The sequence below is a fragment of the Toxorhynchites rutilus genome, chromosome 1 (assembly GCF_029784135.1).
Source record: "Toxorhynchites rutilus septentrionalis strain SRP chromosome 1, ASM2978413v1, whole genome shotgun sequence".
In the NCBI taxonomy this organism is placed as follows: domain Eukaryota; kingdom Metazoa; phylum Arthropoda; class Insecta; order Diptera; family Culicidae; genus Toxorhynchites; species Toxorhynchites rutilus.
This window is the reverse complement of record NC_073744.1, coordinates 18,915,795-18,933,493: the sequence shown is the minus strand read 5'-3', so window position 1 is coordinate 18,933,493 and position 17,699 is coordinate 18,915,795. Positions and strand designations below refer to the sequence as shown.

The following is a 17,699-nucleotide window of genomic DNA, read 5'->3' as shown; positions in this document are numbered from 1 at the left end:
AACGATGAACGCTTTCTCACGGCGGTATTAACATATATGAAGCTTCAACTGTGTTCTCTCTTTCACTTTTTTATTTTTCTGTTTCCATCGAGTGATTTTTTGTTTTGTTTGGTATTTTGGGTCTTCCGGCATTTTGTTTTAGCATTAGCGGTATGTGTGTTATTTCTTTCTTGTTGTGCAATCATGTGACCTATGCTACGATTAATATCATCTCTCACGAGTAAGTACGCAGGTGACTGATTAGTTACATACTTTCGCGCTGTTAATATGTTGAAACTAACATAAAACCAATATACCGACATCCAACTTCTCTTCCTCCATCAGATTGCGCGTTTTGCTTGATCTAGTTAAGTACCGTTGGATTCAAATGGCGAACCTTCCAAAAGTTCGAAATTGACGGTGATTACTCTTTTCAGTGCTACACACACAAGAATTGCTTAAAGGGTGTTGTTACCGGTTGTAAAACGATATTGCATGGAACAATTGTAATTGAGGGAAACGATCGTTTTCACATTGCAAACATTTTCGCGCGTAAGATTAACCTTCTCGGGATGAATCGTGTCAGTTTGATAATTGTTTTGTCATTACGCCTCAGGTGTGCATCGTTAATCTATTGTTTCCGTGAGCTCTATTCAGGAAAGAATAGAGATTAGGTCCATGTGTTGTTGTAGGCAGGACATATGGATTTCACAAAAATCTCATGCTTCGATTCCACATCATGGGGTTTTTCCATACTGATGGCACAATCGGGATGTCCGCAGGTAGTAGCTATTGTAACTGTGTTGATTGGGTAGTTTCGGAATATTTGGAGCGACGTGGGTTTTCTTCTATTCTGAATGATTCGTGCCATTATTATCATGACAATGGTTTTGCTGAGAGTCATATGCATTGTGGGTGTTTATTTTTACAATAGCACCGATGTTTCTTCCTCGGGCCGATAATCATTACATTCCTTGCTTAATCGAACTAGGTTATAGATACTTGTACATGTACAACATGGTGTTGCTTTTCATTAGAGTGGGAACTCGATAACTCAAACGGTTTGGAGGTTATGTTATGCTGACTGTTTGTAAATATAGTATTGTTATTAACACGATTGACCCGGGAACCTTCAAGTTTAGAGTTCGCTGCGATTGCAGTAAATAAGTATAACTGTGTTCGTTCCATCTATCGTCAGAGAGTAAACGATCTAGTTAAGATTAGTTCACTTAAGATTCTTTTAATACCCTCTTCTGCTTGGTAAATATAGTAATATCTATGATTTCCTTATGTAAAACTGTTCTGCTCTTTTTTTTTTTAATATTCGCTGTTTTGGGTGTTTGCATGACGCATTTTATTCACTTTTGTTTTATAATTTTCTTTGCTAATGATTGCTCCATTTTTAAAACATTGTAGCAAACCGATATTGAATATCGGAAATATGACCAGACATAGAGCCGTGTATTGATTTAGATTCGAACTAGAGCGATAACAACACAGTTTAATTTGTTCTATTTCAAACAAAGGTTAACAGTAACATATGAAACAATAATACTTTTTTTTTTTATTATGAGACGAAAGCTATGTTTCAGATTTAGGCTGCCTATATATAGAGAGTATATTCAGAAATCCTGAGTATTTACAGGTTAGAGAAAGGGTGGCTCCCCGCTTCCTCCTTGCTACATGCAAACAGTGTGCATTGGTATACTAACCCCTCCCGACCGCTAGCACCAATCGGCAGGTTTGACGTTTGCTAGCGTCATGGTGTCTGTATGGGAGCGGTTTAGGAAAAAATACAATTCTAGAGCTAGTACTACTTTGTAGCTAAGAATTAACAAGTGATAGGTGAAGTTCGAGTAACAGTGTGCGGTCAAGTAAGTATCGCTAACGAAAAAAAGGGAAGCAATCAGTTTGTGTTTAAATTAGCTAATGGAATGACGTTGGCAAACTTCAGTCGGTTTGTTTTTTTCTTTTGTGTGGTTTGGGTGAATAATATAGCTTTCAAGACGTACCGCAAGTAATGTAAATCTCACCCACGGGGTCAGACTGTTGTACTCATTGGCGGCAAAATCTAAATCGCATAGGAAGTAGAACGAAAACAATAATAAATAGTACTAGATTAATCCGTCATGGACATGACGCTTTCTGGGCTTTGAAGTTTCTGAAATTTCCGTGCGGTACACTAGCGTTTCAACTCGTGTGTACAGTTGCGAGCACAAGGGTAACACACTTATGATGTATGGTAACGTCTAATAATCGGCTGCAATACATGAGAAAAAAAAGCTTATCAGCTTGGGTATTAAGATACGCATTTGGTTCAGTACTCACTGGCACACGGTGCGGGATTCGTTATCCCGAAGAAGTTGAGTTCATACAGTGAGGCAAAGGTGATGAAGAGCAGGTACCACACCATCAGGATGATACCGAGACGTTTGTCTAGCTTCCAGCCGTTCAAGTGTATTGCGAATAGGAAGAAGATCACGGTGGACAGTAGCGATAGTGTCGAATAGGTCAAACCCTTGCTGATGACATTGACGTGGGATCCCGGTTTGATGATGGCAGTTTGTATGAACCAGGGCAAACCGAGACAGACGAGAATGTCGAACACGTTCGATCCAACGGCATTGGAAACGGCCATATCGCCATATCCTTCCTTGATGACCGCAATGGAACTAAGGGCGTCCGGGACGGAAACACCGGCTGCTACGAACGTTAGTCCCATTACGGTATCAGGGACGCCGAAGGTGGAGCCGATAATCGTTATCATCCACACCATGAAGTATGAGTAGAACGATATCCAGATCATGGAAACGAGGAAGGTGAACGGGTACCAGTTTTTATACTTTTCCGTTTTACAATCGGGCATCGTCATCCTGGCGGTATAATGGATGGGATATACGATGGCCCAGGATATTTGTGCTAGTATGCCGCCGTCCACTGGTTTTTCCAATGGATTGCGCGTTTCCTGTGGTCTGGGTTCTTTCGGTTTGTAGTAATCGTCCGCTGTGGTTTGGACGGCTCCTGTGGTGACGTTTGCCGTTGTCTGGGTTGCCGGTTGAACTTGTTGTTGCGGAGTTTTCGCTGTTTCCTGTCCGTATTGATCCTCGTAGCCATAGTTTTGCTGGCCGGTTCCCCAAGCACTATTGGGATCATACGAATAATTGTTTGTCGGTGCTGCAGCAGCAGCTTGGGCAGAATCACTCCACGCAGCATTTGGGTCCCAGCTAGTGTTCGGATCGGCATACGCGGGGTAGCCTTGGTCTACGGGTTGTTGCGGTTCTTGTTGTGGTGCTGGTGCGGATGGTCCAGTGCTAGGTTGCTGTCCCTGGGTGTAAGTTGTATCTGGAAGATTCTTGTAGGTAACCAGTGCTGATTGCTCTTCTTTGGTTGGAAGTTTGATGGGAAGATTCCAGGTGTGAGCCCACTTCTCGAGCGGACCGTTGAAATGTAGTGCGACACAGTACAGTACATAGAATAGCAGCATGATAAGCGATTCCACCCAAGAGATGACATCATTGATTATCACTATCAGCATCACTAGGATCGAGATTGCGTAAAATGTACAATCCCGTACCAGAGGCCACCAGTTCAGCTGCGATACCGTTCCGGCGCACAGTGCACAAACGGAAATCACGAACATGATATTGAACACAGCTGAACCGATGACACCGCTGATACCAATGTCGTCCTTTGCGAAGAATACGCCTATGATGACGGTCGCCAGCTCGGGTGCTGAACTGCCGGCCGCCATGAAGGTAGCACCAGCTACATCTGGAGACAGCTTCATTTCTGCAATTGAAAAAAAATAACTTGTAACAAGTTGCGAGGGAAATCAAACCTTGTTCCCTACCTTCACAGATTCTATCTAAGCTGGAAACGAAATAGTCATCGCACACGATGGCTAATCCAAGAAAGGTGAACACAGCAACGAGCACATGAATGATGAGACCTCCATGCTTCCTTATCGTCGGTCTCATCAGTGGCTTCGGAAACTGTTCAATGGCAGGTGCTGTGCAACCGTCTCGGATAGGTCGCCACGTAGGATGACCGTGGTGAGTTGCGTCCGTTGCATTGACCGATGCAGCGGGCGTCGAAGACACTTCCGAATCACTTTCGCTTGCTGGTGTCGTGCTGTGGTACAGTGGGTTTGGTGACACATTCGATGGCTCATCCACGGGCAGCTCGTCAAGATCGGTTCCCGGCGTTGTAATGTCGCCAATTGATGCCGAATACGCACGAAAGCTGGAGTACACCAGAAACACGATGCCCATGTGCCAATAGCGACCGCGTCGTGTTCGCTTCATCTCTGGACTTGGCGCGGTCCGGGTTCGGGAGTTTGCAGCTAGAAAAAAATCGTGCAAACCGGTTAGATTTGTGCTCACGAAGACAGCGAAAAATGTCATCGTTATTCAATCCCATCCTGATCAGAGTATTTACCCAGTACTTGGTATGTTACATTGAGTGTGTAAACGAATAGGACAACGTCAAAAGAGGGTTGGTTTTGGAAAGCAGTTGTCAGATGAGGTATAGATAGCAGTATATCACATTAGCGATCCTGCCAGTAATCAGTAATTATGTTTGTTTACTTATGTTTCTATTGTTGTGAATATTCCGGGAGAAAAATCCGGAAGGTACTTGAGGTAAGGAACATACATTTGTTTTGATTTCATGGCGCGGAGTGAGATGGAAGCTGAAAGAAAAAAAATCGAGTCGAACTATATGCGGAATCGAAATAGAATGAAAAGTTGAGCCGGTGAAATCGGGAATGTGAATAAAAAGTTGAGCCGGTAGAAGACCAAGTCCAACGTTTAAACAGGTTGAGGTGGGGATTCAATTAGTTTTATACTTAGAGACCTCCATCCTCTTGTGCTTGTAAAATTGATGCATTTAGGTATCAATAAATGCATCAATTTTACAATATATATTATATATATTTGCTAATTAAAGTGACTTTTAGTTCGCAGTATGTTTGTCTTTGCAAAAAAAAAGTGCGGTTTCGGCAAATGTTCGATTTTTTTAATAGTCATTTTCCGGAAAATGGAAGATGGCAAAAAATAGTTCTTGAATATTGGGGTTTCTTTGGCGTCAATGACCGAAAATACACAAATGACTTTCGTCAAAAAAATATTTTTTACACCTTTGTCGTTAATGTGTTCAACGAAAGCTTAAATTAGACGATTCGTTCGAACGAATTATTTTCAAAAGCCCGAACTGCTTCGAACTAAAGCAGAAATAAGAATGGACAGAACTTTCGAACGTATCTGAAAAACGTGAAGCGATATAACAGAAACTCTGTCACAGTCAGATATGGGCAAAATCGCATCGAAATTCGTTCAACAACACTCGTTCGCAGATAAAGTTCACCCTTCTTTTCTCCGTTTATGCCTCACTTTATATGAGACAGAAAACATTCACCTATCATCTTCGCAAAGTTCATTCTCGAGTTAAACGGAAAAATACAGTCTCGATTCCGCTCATCTATTCTCAGAGAAGTTTGCATTCTCTCATTTGCTTCTCGGAGTGACATTAGACGGTGATAGAATCAAATTGGAAACTTTTGCTTGAGCCAGCGAATGTCTCTGTAAAATCATTCGTTTTTCACTCAAATATCAATCATTGAAGTCTCTATCGCGGCAGTAAAATACAGGTAGATTATTTTTATCCCATCTGTTTTATTTTTATTATTAGGCTCATCTAGCAATTCAGCTGTGACAGAGCCGAATTTATCGGGTACATTTTTCCTCATGTTGTATATTACACAGTAGCCATATAGGCGTAAAAATAATCCTATCTCATCGATACACATGTTTTTTATCAATTACACATTACCCATTTCAGGTGTAAGAGTATTCCTATCTCATCGATACACATTTTTTTTTATCTATTACTTATTATCCATTTTAGGCGTAAGAATATTCCTATTGTTCGAATGTTCACAGTTGAACACAGCGAGACTGTTGATATGAGGCTTCCATTGTTGTGTTTATAAATAGCACCAATTACTGATGCAGCGGATCGATCGTATGTGGAGTGAGAGGCTGGGATCGCCATCACATGGTGATTGATGCATGGGCGTAGTAGCTAGAATAACACACAAAGATGGCCAGTTGAGGGTCCTGAATTATAACCTCATGATTGTTCGCTTAGTAGCGGACACACAACCAATTAGGCTACGAAGACCTCCAATACAGGTAGATAGTTGAAATAGAGTTGTTTCCTGTGCCTTATTGCAATGGCATTTTTTTGTTTCTAGTATAGAATGATTTAAGTCTAAGCCAACGCAAAAGACCATATTAACGCAAGTTATTGGTGTGCGGGAAGGTAGATTCATGTGCATTCCCGATAACAAATGCACTTGAATACTGACAAGGAAGAGAGTTGAAGGGAAAATAAAATCATACATACACGCAGATTGAGTTTATTTTGACTCACTCGTTATTTTGTTTCGTGCGATCCTTCCAAAGGAGTAATCATGCATTGAATATTGTTTTCCACTCCTGGTTTTGTTATGTTCACTCTCAGTCCCGAATGAAGATGGTCAGAGAGTGTAAAATGATTCATCGTGCAATCTCACGATTGCTTGCTGCATTCTCTTCGCCATGATTATTCCAAGCAGATACAAGAGTGATTTATAATTAGGTGTGGAGAAATGAGCGAATGAACTTCTCCATACTTGGTCACAGTACATGGAGTAACGCAATTCGCGTCGACGGCATTTAGCTACGTGTGTTCGATTTGTGAAATTCCACTCAAAATCAATTCAAATTAAAAATCTGAATGAAAATCAACATTTTCTTATGCAATATGCACTACATAGAGTAACACGTTTTTTGCAAGTATTGTAAAAATACTGAACGGAAATTGTATCGGAGAATGATTTCATAATGCAATAATGTGTTTTAACCACTCGGCCATGGAAATCATCACTACATTTTCGTGATTACATCCTACAGACAGAAACGTTGTCGTCATCAGTTAACCGATGCCTAAAAACTAACAGGCCATCCATTTGATAACATCAATTACCGATAAAATAAGTAATCTTCAGCGAGATTTATCGGAAGAGAGCCTAACATACCGAAACAACAATTCTTCGTATTATTCACCGAATGTCCGGAGGAAATCAGGAATTATGAAAATGGATACTTTGTTCAAACATTAGACAGAACGAGTGAATCGAAAGCTTCTGGCGAATTCCACCGATATGGAGAAGTTAACAAAAATTTTAACGTGTATCCGCTTCTGTTGGGCATCGTTCTTGGAAGAGCAGGGAGTTTTTTTCCACTGCAATTTCGTTTGACTCGGAAATGTTTATGTTTACGTTGTCGTTTGTTGAATAGTACAGCTCGAATCGTACGATGACTACCAGTATAATTTTATTTCAATTACGTAATTGAATGTATACCATTCATAGAGAACTTGATGCCTTCATTTTGATACATCATAGACCACGCAAACCATTCTTGTGGCGGATGATTTGGCTCTTCTCTCCTCGCAAATCAATTTGATTAAACAAATTATTATTTTTATTCCGTTGGGTTTCCTACTATTTCCGTTTGGCATGACCTGCGGGCGCTGCTGGCTACTGGATTTAATCGCTTCACCAAATATCTGAACATCAATGATTATGAACAGACCTTTTCCGGTGGCGCATCCGAAAATAAACAATTTCTGGCGGGAATGCTTTATGCGTGCGGTGATGCTTGTTTAGCTAGTGTATTTTTATATATATATATATATATATATATATATATATATATATATATATATATCTTCTATATATATAAAAATGGAGTGATGTCTGTCTGTCTGTCTGATTCTTATAGACTCGGAAACTACTGAACCGATCGACATGAAAATTGGTATGTAGGGGTTTTTGGGGCCGGGGAAGGTTTTCGTGATATTTTGAGACCCCTCCCCCCTCTCTAAGGGGGGGCTGCCATACAAATGAAACACAAATTTCTGCATTACTCGGAAATTAACCAAGCAAACGAAACCAAAATTGGCATGTGAAAGTTTTAGGGTGCAATAAATGTTTCTATGATGGTTAGACAGTCCTTCCCCCACTCAAAGGGGGGGCTGCCATACAAATGAAACACAAATTTCTGCATCAAGCAAATGAAACCAAATTTGGCATGTGGAGGTTTTAGGATGCAATAAATGTTTCTATGATGGTTAGATACTCCTTCCCCCTCTCTTAGAGGGGGCTGCCGTACAAATGAAACACAAATTTTTGCATTACCCGAGAATTAATCAAGCAAATTAAACCAAATTAGGCATATGGAAACTTTAGGGTGCAATGAATGTTTCTATGGTGGTTAGATACCCCTCCCCCTCTCTTAGGGGTGGCTGCCATACAAATAAAAAAAAAAAAAAAATATATATATATATATATATATATATATATATATATATATATATATATATATATATATATATATACGAATAGTATGGCAATGCGGGTTTCGATGATTCACCGCAGGGAAAAGCGGCTCGCTTGCTTGTTAATCGAATTATTATTCATGAGCAACCAAAGCTACGGCCGTCTTCTGTTTCTCAAATCGATCGTTCCGATATGGAAAGTTCTTCCGTCATTCGAGGGACAAACTTTAATTAAGATATGCGCTCCAAGGCAAGATTTCCCGAAGCAAAAAGGATAGCTCATGAGGCTTAAAACTATAACAAAAATTTCAGCCGATGACTGTCTCTAGTTTTGAGTGTTCTTCTGGTTATAAGAAAAACTTTTTCTACTTTTATTGTGACGATAAAAGCGTCGTTTCACTTCCGTACTTTGTTTTCTATAAGACGGAAAGAGACAAAACAAAATGGAAGATTTCCGATTCCGTTCATCAGTTTATTTTTGAGTTTCCACGGAAATGTTGGCTTGTGTTCAGTGGGTGTTTATTGTTAGTCATTGGAGAGATTTAAAATTCGTAATTTGATTGAAGATTGGAAAAGAAGCCACTCATGATGAACAACAATATTATTATAGGGAAACAGCTTATCCTGTTGCCGGTGTAAAGGTTCCCCCACCCACATAATTTTTATTTTCTTCTGGATTATCTTCACGCAAATGGAAACTCTGGCGTGATTAGCTCCAATAATAGCAATATTGCTGGAAATCATTAAGCATCCCGCCTTTGTATACTTAAAATAGTTTCGTAAGCGAAAAGCCATTATTTGAGCGGTTCAAACATGGTGGCCAGTTTTGAATATTGGTATTGTTCAGTATTTGAAGGAAATTTTCACAAATGATAGTGTGAAAAACAGTTTCGTTTGTAACTACTAGAATAAGGGTGAATATAACAACAAGCTGGATGTGTGTGTTCCACACAAGTTAATGTGAATAACCCTCAAGGATCAAATTTTCACCTGCGAATCCATTTTGAATCGCAACATAATATGATGGGTTTGGTAGGGACAACTTTGGAAGAGGAATTGCGAAAAACACACATAGGCGATAGTGGATCGCCGGATACTTCGGGATCATGGTTAAAAGTTCTTGATAAAGGACTATATTCAATCGCGCGTTCATCGCTCGCTCGAAATGCGAATACAGTGCAGGAGGAATATAAGGAGAATATTGCAACTCATGTAACATGTAAAATATTATTGGCGATTTCTAAAATAGAGGGGGTTCGCGCCCGACGCTCCGAGTGCAGAACAAAAATTCAGCAACCGAAACCACGCCAACCGAAAATGCGCAACAATGCAATCCGCTATAAAAGTGGCGAACACGATGCGCTCCACATTCAGTTTTCTTTCCATCACCAAGCAATATTCCGCCAATCATCGTACAGAGTGCAGTTTGACGAAAAGGGTACAGTTGCATCTTTTCGACGGTGCAGCTATCCGTGCGAACGCGGTGGTATAAATTTCAATCCGTAAACAGAACACTTTTTGTTGTTAATCGAGACACCATGCGTTCGTCCTTATAACGTTGAGTTTTTGAGTCACAATTTACACGAGCAGTTCATTTAAGAACTACCTGTTAAGAGTTTGTGTTTTCCAGAGAGTGTTAATTGTGCAAATAATTTGACGAGTTGTGCCTGCGCCCGGACAGGGAGCGTAGTCTGAATGGCTACGCCTCCGTTCACCAAACGAACGATCGTGTGTTCAATCCTAGGATCCCCATTGATGGATCGGCTATTTTTCAAGGCGAGATGCGAAAAAACTTCGTAGTTGAATGCCTCTATAATAGTAAAAAAAACAATCAATTCTAATACTATTTTGCTTCTGCCAGTGAGCAGTCAACATCCGAATATATTTGACATTGCATCACCACATCGACGTCATGGCAGGCGTTCTGGGCGAAATTATATATGAAATCGTAATAATAAGTGGATAAGTGGGATGGAGTTTTTTTGAAAGTATTTTCAAAGTGCCTATGCCAAAATGGCTGTGTGTGTGGAAATTTCTTCAGATGATGTTACAATAGTTTTGAATAGCAATGTTGATATATTTCAAAACAAAAATCAACCATCCAAACGGAATGCACCAGGCAAACGTATGCCGTCCGACGCTTGCTGAAGCTCGGTCGGACCTTACTAAAGGATCATCTCCTATGTTTCAAACTAATCGGGCAATCAGTGGAGTACAGGTTTGCTTGCAAGTGGCCACCGCTTCCGACGGCGGGTCGGCGGCCGGCCCGGATCACGTCATCTCGGCGGCTTAGGGCCGCATCGGTTTCTTGTCCTTCTTTGGTGGGGACTGTGCCCCATTAGATTGAACTCAATCAATTTCATAACGTGAAAATAAATTCATAATGCTCAGAGGTTTTTTCCGCGTGAAAATATATCTAACAGACTTTTGTGACATTATGTTTTTTTCCTCTGCAATTATTCCCGTTACGCTTGTTTCCTTTGTGAAATTTTCTGGTCACGTTAATAGGTCCATGGTTAGTTCGTTTGGGTTCAACTTGACCGATAGCGTGCATTATAATGCACGACACCGTCAACGCCGCGACCTTCTTACGATTGAGCAGTCGTTCTTCCCAATTTACATTTGGGGGGAAACTGTTCATCTCGCTGAAGTTGTTTTTGACGAAATTGTAGAATTTCTTGTACTGTTCAAGCCGTGATCGTTACGTAACAAAATTCTATTCTTATTCCTAAATAAATTCACGTGCTTAACAGCAGCCAGTAAGTTGGCATCGATTAATGCAACTCGAATATTGTGTGTGTTAAGGAATGAGTTAATTATGCCAAGTTGGTCACCCTAACGTGATCCACACTGTTGTACTAAAAGCAACAAAGTCTTTCTCTTTCGTAACAATGATCGCTCGCTCGCTGTTGGCCAATAGGAGAATTGTTCTACATTCACCACTGACCATTGGTATCGTATAAAATACCAGTGGCAGTGGCAGTCGAGTTGGTCGCAAATAGAAAATCGGATAGATCACACGCATCTCAAATTTATTAAATCCAGTTATACCAGATTCGAAATAAAGTGTTTCTTCGAACCACGAAATCAAAATAGCTTTTTTCCAAGTGTGGAATCCAACCACTAGATCTTATCTTGAACAGTGTGAATCTACTGGATCGTGATTTTTTCATGGTTCCTAACAAAAGTAAAGCTAGGGCACTTTGGTCATGCTGAAGCCGTTCAATACAGTGGTCCGATGTACGTTGTAGTTCCTTCAGGATGGCACTGTTCTTCAAACGCATTTTCTTATGGGTTTAAAAGGGTTTTTTTTATCGATTTTAAATGGGTGTGCGCGCTGCCTGAATTCGGGTTTATTAGGTATCAACGAATAATCAAGCCAGTAATCATAACGAATGTGGATGGAGGACCAGACAAGAACTCGTTCTCAAAAAAAAGTCATAAATGTTTTCGAGCATTTTAATCATATGAATCTTGATGTAATATTCTATTCTAAAAATACTCCAAGATGCGGTGCTTTTAACCGAGTTGGACGTCGGATGGCTTCTCTTTCTCCCGAGAACACAGGTTCAATACAAGATCCTAGATACCTTGATCCCAGATACTAGATTTTTGTTCAATATAATGGGTTAATTTCAGTTTTTTCAAATATTTGGTGGAATAACATAATTTTTTGCCAGCTAAATGAATAGTAAAGCCATTCAATTTATGAACCAGTTTTCATTTGATCCCTATAATACAGGGTGGGCCATTTAAAGTGGAAGCATCTGGCAACCCCATAACTTTTGACAGAGATGTCAGATTAACAAATGTCATACCGCGTTGGAAGCGTCATTTCAGTACAATTTTAACCATGGAACAGTACACACCTAAACAACGCGCTGAAATTGTTCAGCTGTACATTCAAAATAACTTCTCAATTGTGTTAACTAAACGTGCGTGGAAAAATAAAAATAAAGTTAAAACATCGCCTGGAGACAACACTATACGTCGATTATATGCCAAATTTATATCGTCTGGTAGTGTTGGTAATGCCAGTCATCTGTCCAGACAACGACCAAGACGTTTCGACGAGAATATTGATGCCGTTCGAGCCAGTGTTGCAGAGACTCCATCGACATCAGGTCGCCATCGTTCGCAAGAGTTAGGCATCTTTTTATTGCCATTTGTTTGTGAAAATGAATTGGACAATTACTGGTTCCAACAGGACGGCGCTACATGCCATACAGCGGCTGCCACGACCAAATTATTGCGCGAAATGTTATCGAAAACGGCGATTATGACTAGCCACCGAGATCACCTGATTTGACGCCTCCTGACTTTTTTTATGGGGATATTTAAAATCCAAGGTATACACTGGTAAACCAAGGACCCTGGCTGCGCTGAAAGACAATATCCGACAAGAAATTGCTGCCATATCGGCCGAAACATTGGGCAAAGTGATGGAAAATGCCGAAAAAAGGGCACATTTTGCGGTCAAGGCCAGAGGCGGTCATTTACGAGATATCATAATCAAAAAGTAGTTAGAACAAATCTCCTTGGACCAAAATAAATGAATTTAAAAAAAAAATTAAAATTTCACTTCTTTACTTTGCTATTGCAAAAACAAATCCTTCCACTTTAAATGGCCCACCCTGTATTCCTGTAGGTCTTTTCAACAAAGAGATATTTTTGTTTTAATGAAAAATTTCCCCTTGAGTTCGTGGGAGTGCTAGGAGTGCATGTATATGTGGGAATACGTATGTATACGTGTGAGTGTCATCACTTCTTGCAATCATCGTACCTGCAATCGCATGGAAATGAAAGTTACGAATCGAACAGGGGGCCTTCGTAGCAACTTGGTTGCGCGTTCGCTTACTAAGCGATCGATCGTGAGTTCAAACTGAGGGCCCACAATCATCAGCGCTGGAGATCGATCCACGGTCGATTGAAGATCGATTCATCCATACAACTGCTCTGCTCTGCAAGAAACATCGGGCTGTAGTGCTATTAATAACCCAACAATGATCAATATGAACTATCTCCGCTGTCCGGTGGACTAATTGAACAATGAAAGAACAGAAAGAATACCCTTACGCCTGAATGACTACTACTGTGTAATTTACCAAAATGTAATGGAACAGAAAAATACTCTTACGCCTAATCGGCTACTACTACTGTGTAATTTATAGAACCATACACAAGTGTACAGGGTGCGTACGGTAATTTTTCACTGAAATTCAAATAGCTGCATGTCAGCTCTGTGTAGTATGATTACAACAAATTTGGCAGCAATGGATAGCCAATGCTTCTTGGTATGGAGAAACAAGAGGATATTCATTGTTTTGTAGTCAATCTTCCTCTAGCCGGAATGAGTGTAAACGATATAATTAACTCGTAAACGTGTCGAAAAGAGCAGTGTTCTACATAAAAATGGCCTGGGAAATGGATAAAACCGCATATACTCCTAATATCAACCCTGTATGTACACGATTAAAATCCAGCTCTGTTACAGTTAAAATACTAATGGGCCCAAATAAATAAACAAATGGGATAAAAAAAGAGTTACGGATCGTTCATTATGAGAGTACGCATTGCATTTTGAACTTCTGGTACAACATGCGTTGAAATGCTTCTTTAATTTTCACCATACTTTGATCGATCGGCTAAATGAAAACAACTGAACGTAACCATATGAAGCCTTCATAGGTGTTTTTGGAATACATCAGGTTAACAATTTTCCTGTTAACATTAGAATTTACTGCAATATTTGCAAAACTACAGATGATTTTCTAAAACCTTGCTTTTTGCTATTTTTTTACAATTGATACAAAAAAATTAAATAAGTTTGTTTTCGTTTTGATGAAAACAGATTTGACAACAAATTAAACAGCATTTATTTGAATTTTCTATCTGAAACTATCTCTCGGTTTACGGTGCGATCATTGTTTATTGAATTATTCAACATCAACAACGAAGGGGTAATTTTCCATTCAAACAAAAAATATCTGTATGGAAAGGCTCTACATGAACGTCATAGGAACCAAAAGAAAACTGGTTGATAAGATTAATTGAATTTGCCGTTAAGTTGGTTAGCGAAAAATTGTGTAGCAAAAATGGTGTAATCAATAAAATCTTTCAAAAAAAAAACAGAAAGAAATCGTGTTTTGTTTTCTTTCCGATATTTAGACATAGGACTATGTGTTTGATTTCTATATAGGGGGGTCAGTCTATGAAAAATGTAACGATTTATTAGGAGTTTTCAAACGCATATTACTCAAAATGATTATTGCGACATATGTTGTGTCATATATCGTTAGACAGGAAATTTATACAATTTTTTTTTGCTATAGTAAAAAAAGTTAACAATTTGACGATTTAATTGGGTATGTTTTCTGTCGATTGTACTATCCACTCGCTTCCTCCCCGACGCAACGAATAATCTTTTTGCCTAAATTCGGGCGTTAGCTCATAATGTGAGTTGATGCGTGAAATAATTATTCTCCATTTACCGATGATAGGCATTAATTTTATATTATATTGTATGTAGTCCAATCAATTTCTGCTCAATTCATGTTTTTATCGTGTAGGTCTCACTACTAACAATTTGTGTAATTGTGGTCCAGGATGTCATAATATCGAGTATGTTGTTTGGTTATGTGAAAATGCAATAAATTAATTTAAATGGCTGCTGATTTAGAAGATCGAAAGGGTATACCCACGTAAATCAGATTCTGATAGCTTGAGTAGTCGCGATCTTACAGGAATATAATATTATTATAAACAATGTTCCGGACAACGTGGTAACGAAGGAGATAATGCTATTTTTATCTATAATATATTTTTGTAGTCATAGATTGATTTGACTCAGGCTTATATTTATGTAGGTCTTAACTATTTAGACTTGTGTTTAAAAATAATACATGATGACTCTTTGTCTTCTTCTGCATGATTGAATAAACAGAAGAAAAGGGTAGTAATGGCTTTAATGGTAGTTTTGTGTACATTTTTGAACAGAATGCGGTACCGAATTCTATCACGTTATGTCATCTAACCCGTTTAAATGATACAAGTACATATAGGGAACGGTTTTTTCCAGGGCATCCATTTGATGTATCAAAAGAGAAAAAAATACAGATTTTGAACAATGAAAAACTCAATTTAAATGCAATTACTACACACAATCACAGGCCTATGTTAAGATCCCGTCCGTGCCCCTAGGCTCAGACCCATCAAATTTTTGTCCACTACATCCACATGGACATACAAATATGTTCGTTAAATATTCCGAATGCTGAAGGTTTAAGCAGCACTAACGTTCCCAGTGGAACTTTTGCCTTCTCAACGTAGGTATTACTTGCGTTTTTTTTCATTGGTAGTAATAAATTGAGACTTCTATGCCGGATAACACGCTTTGAATGTGTTTCGAAATGGCAAGCTCTACGCCCAAGCAGAAAACATATTAAATTTGGCAGAAAAAAAATGCTTTTCGTGTGGTGAAGGGTGAAATGAACAAATAAATGCACCTTTTTTCGAGAGTTTTCAAATATTTGTATGTACGAGGTATGGCTATTAAATAACGAGACTGCGCGCCTGGAGGGTCCCTAGAGGGGGGGGGGGCGGTGGTAAACGTATGGAAGGAGTGTGAGGAGCCAAGGGGAGTATATTGAAGGGCAGCATATCGTTGTACCGCAATTTTTAAAATATAACCCTTTTTCGTAACCAGTCTCGTTATTTAATAGCCATACCTCGTATGGAAGCAGACCTGTCTTTCTCTCAGACAGAACACCAGCTTGAAATTGTACCAAAAGAAAAGTCCAAAGGATGCCAAGTAGGGAATCGAACCAAGGCCGACTGGAATGCAAAGCTGTTTTACACGACTACGCTATCCATAAGCTATTAGTACTGTTGCATAAATGTGTAATACTCATTATAAAATGAAGTTGGATCTTAAACGTGAACCTGTATGTGGCAAAGTATGCGAAAAGGTTTATTGCGTGCTAATTTGCAATGTGTCTCTTGTTTTACTCTTTCATATTGCTTTTATATTGATCTTCTTCTTGAATGGCGTTAATGTTCCCTGTGGAACTTTTGCCGTCTCAACGTATGCATTAACTAGCGTCATTTATTAATACTTAGTTGAGATTTTCTAAGCCAAATAACACGCCTTGAATGTATTCCGAGGGGCAAGCTCTAGAATACGCGTGATCACAGTGCAAGTCGAAGGAAATTTCTTTGACGAAAAAATCCCCCGGCCAGAACGGGAATCGAACCCGAACACCCGGCATGATAATGTGCGACGCTAACCACTCGGCCACCGGGTGCTTTTACATTGATATGGCATATATTAGGTTGGGGAAAAAGTAATCCATTATTTTTTCGATAGCTGGCTTTAGTGATCAATATCTCGCGTAAAATCGATCATACAATTTCAATTTTAGGCTCGTTGTAGAGGTAAACATATCACACTAAAAAACATACTTTTTCTGTTTTTTGTTTGTTCCATCCAGTTGTGAGTTACCAACAAAAGAAGGTCAACAAAGAGAAAATTCGGTACATTTTAATTTTTTTTTTCTTTTGTAAAGGCGAAAATTCAAGCTAGGCCGCTGAAATAGTGAATGGTGTTAATGGTGCCGTTAGTTTAACAGAAAAATACGTGCAATAATTTTTTTTTTGGCAGACTTATCTCACTTCTTAACTAGGCGAACCTAGCCAGAATTTTCACCTGCCCCCGGGCTTCTGAATGCCAAAGGGGGACTAGGCTCTGCGGAATGCACGTATCTGCATGCTCGTGCTGTTTTAGTCCTGACCGAGGAATTGTCGGACAATCGCGCAGGTGCTAAGGATGACCGACTTTTGGATGCCGGCCAATTCCTTCTCGATGTTCAACACCTTTAGCGCTTCCAGAAGTGTCTTCGGGATAATTCCAGTTCCAGAGAGAACGACTGGAACAATTCTTGGGACCTCCCTTAGCCCCCACAGTTCCTTGAGCTCCACGGCCAATGGTCGGTACTTGCAGATTTTGCGACCGTGGGTCTCCTCCAGATTCTGGTTCAGTGGAATAGCGACATCGATGATGGTGACTTTGCGGTCGCTCTTGTCGTAAACCATTATATCTGGCCGGTTGTGGTGGATCGAGAGGTCGGTCAGAACAGTGCGATCCCAGTACAGCTTGAAACGGTCATTTTCCAGGACAGGTGCAGGCAGGTACCGGTAGTTTGGTACGTTGTCTTCCAGTAGAGCACATTGGAGCGCCAGTTGTCGATGAACAATACGGGCCACGTTGTTGTGGCGCTCAGTGTAGGCTGCGTTGGCCAAAACGGGACAGCCTCCCATAATGTGCTCTATGTTTTCACCTG

At 39.8% G+C, this 17,699-nt stretch overlaps 1 protein-coding gene across 1 annotated transcript in view; it reads right to left on the bottom strand.

Moving 5' to 3' along the window:
* Positions 1 to 1,046: 1,046 nt before the first annotated feature.
* LOC129770921 (probable sodium/potassium/calcium exchanger CG1090) overlaps positions 1,047 to 17,699 on the bottom strand; it is a 34,146-nt gene continuing 17,493 nt past the window's right edge. Inside the window, exons 2-4 of the mRNA XM_055774117.1 lie at positions 3,830 to 4,321; positions 2,308 to 3,768; positions 1,047 to 2,239 (exon numbers count right to left, since the gene is read on the bottom strand). Of these exons, the coding sequence (XP_055630092.1) occupies positions 2,229 to 2,239; positions 2,308 to 3,768; positions 3,830 to 4,283 (1,926 nt within the window). The 5' untranslated portion in view covers positions 4,284 to 4,321 and the 3' untranslated portion in view covers positions 1,047 to 2,228. The remainder of the gene's footprint in view (positions 2,240 to 2,307; positions 3,769 to 3,829; positions 4,322 to 17,699) is intronic.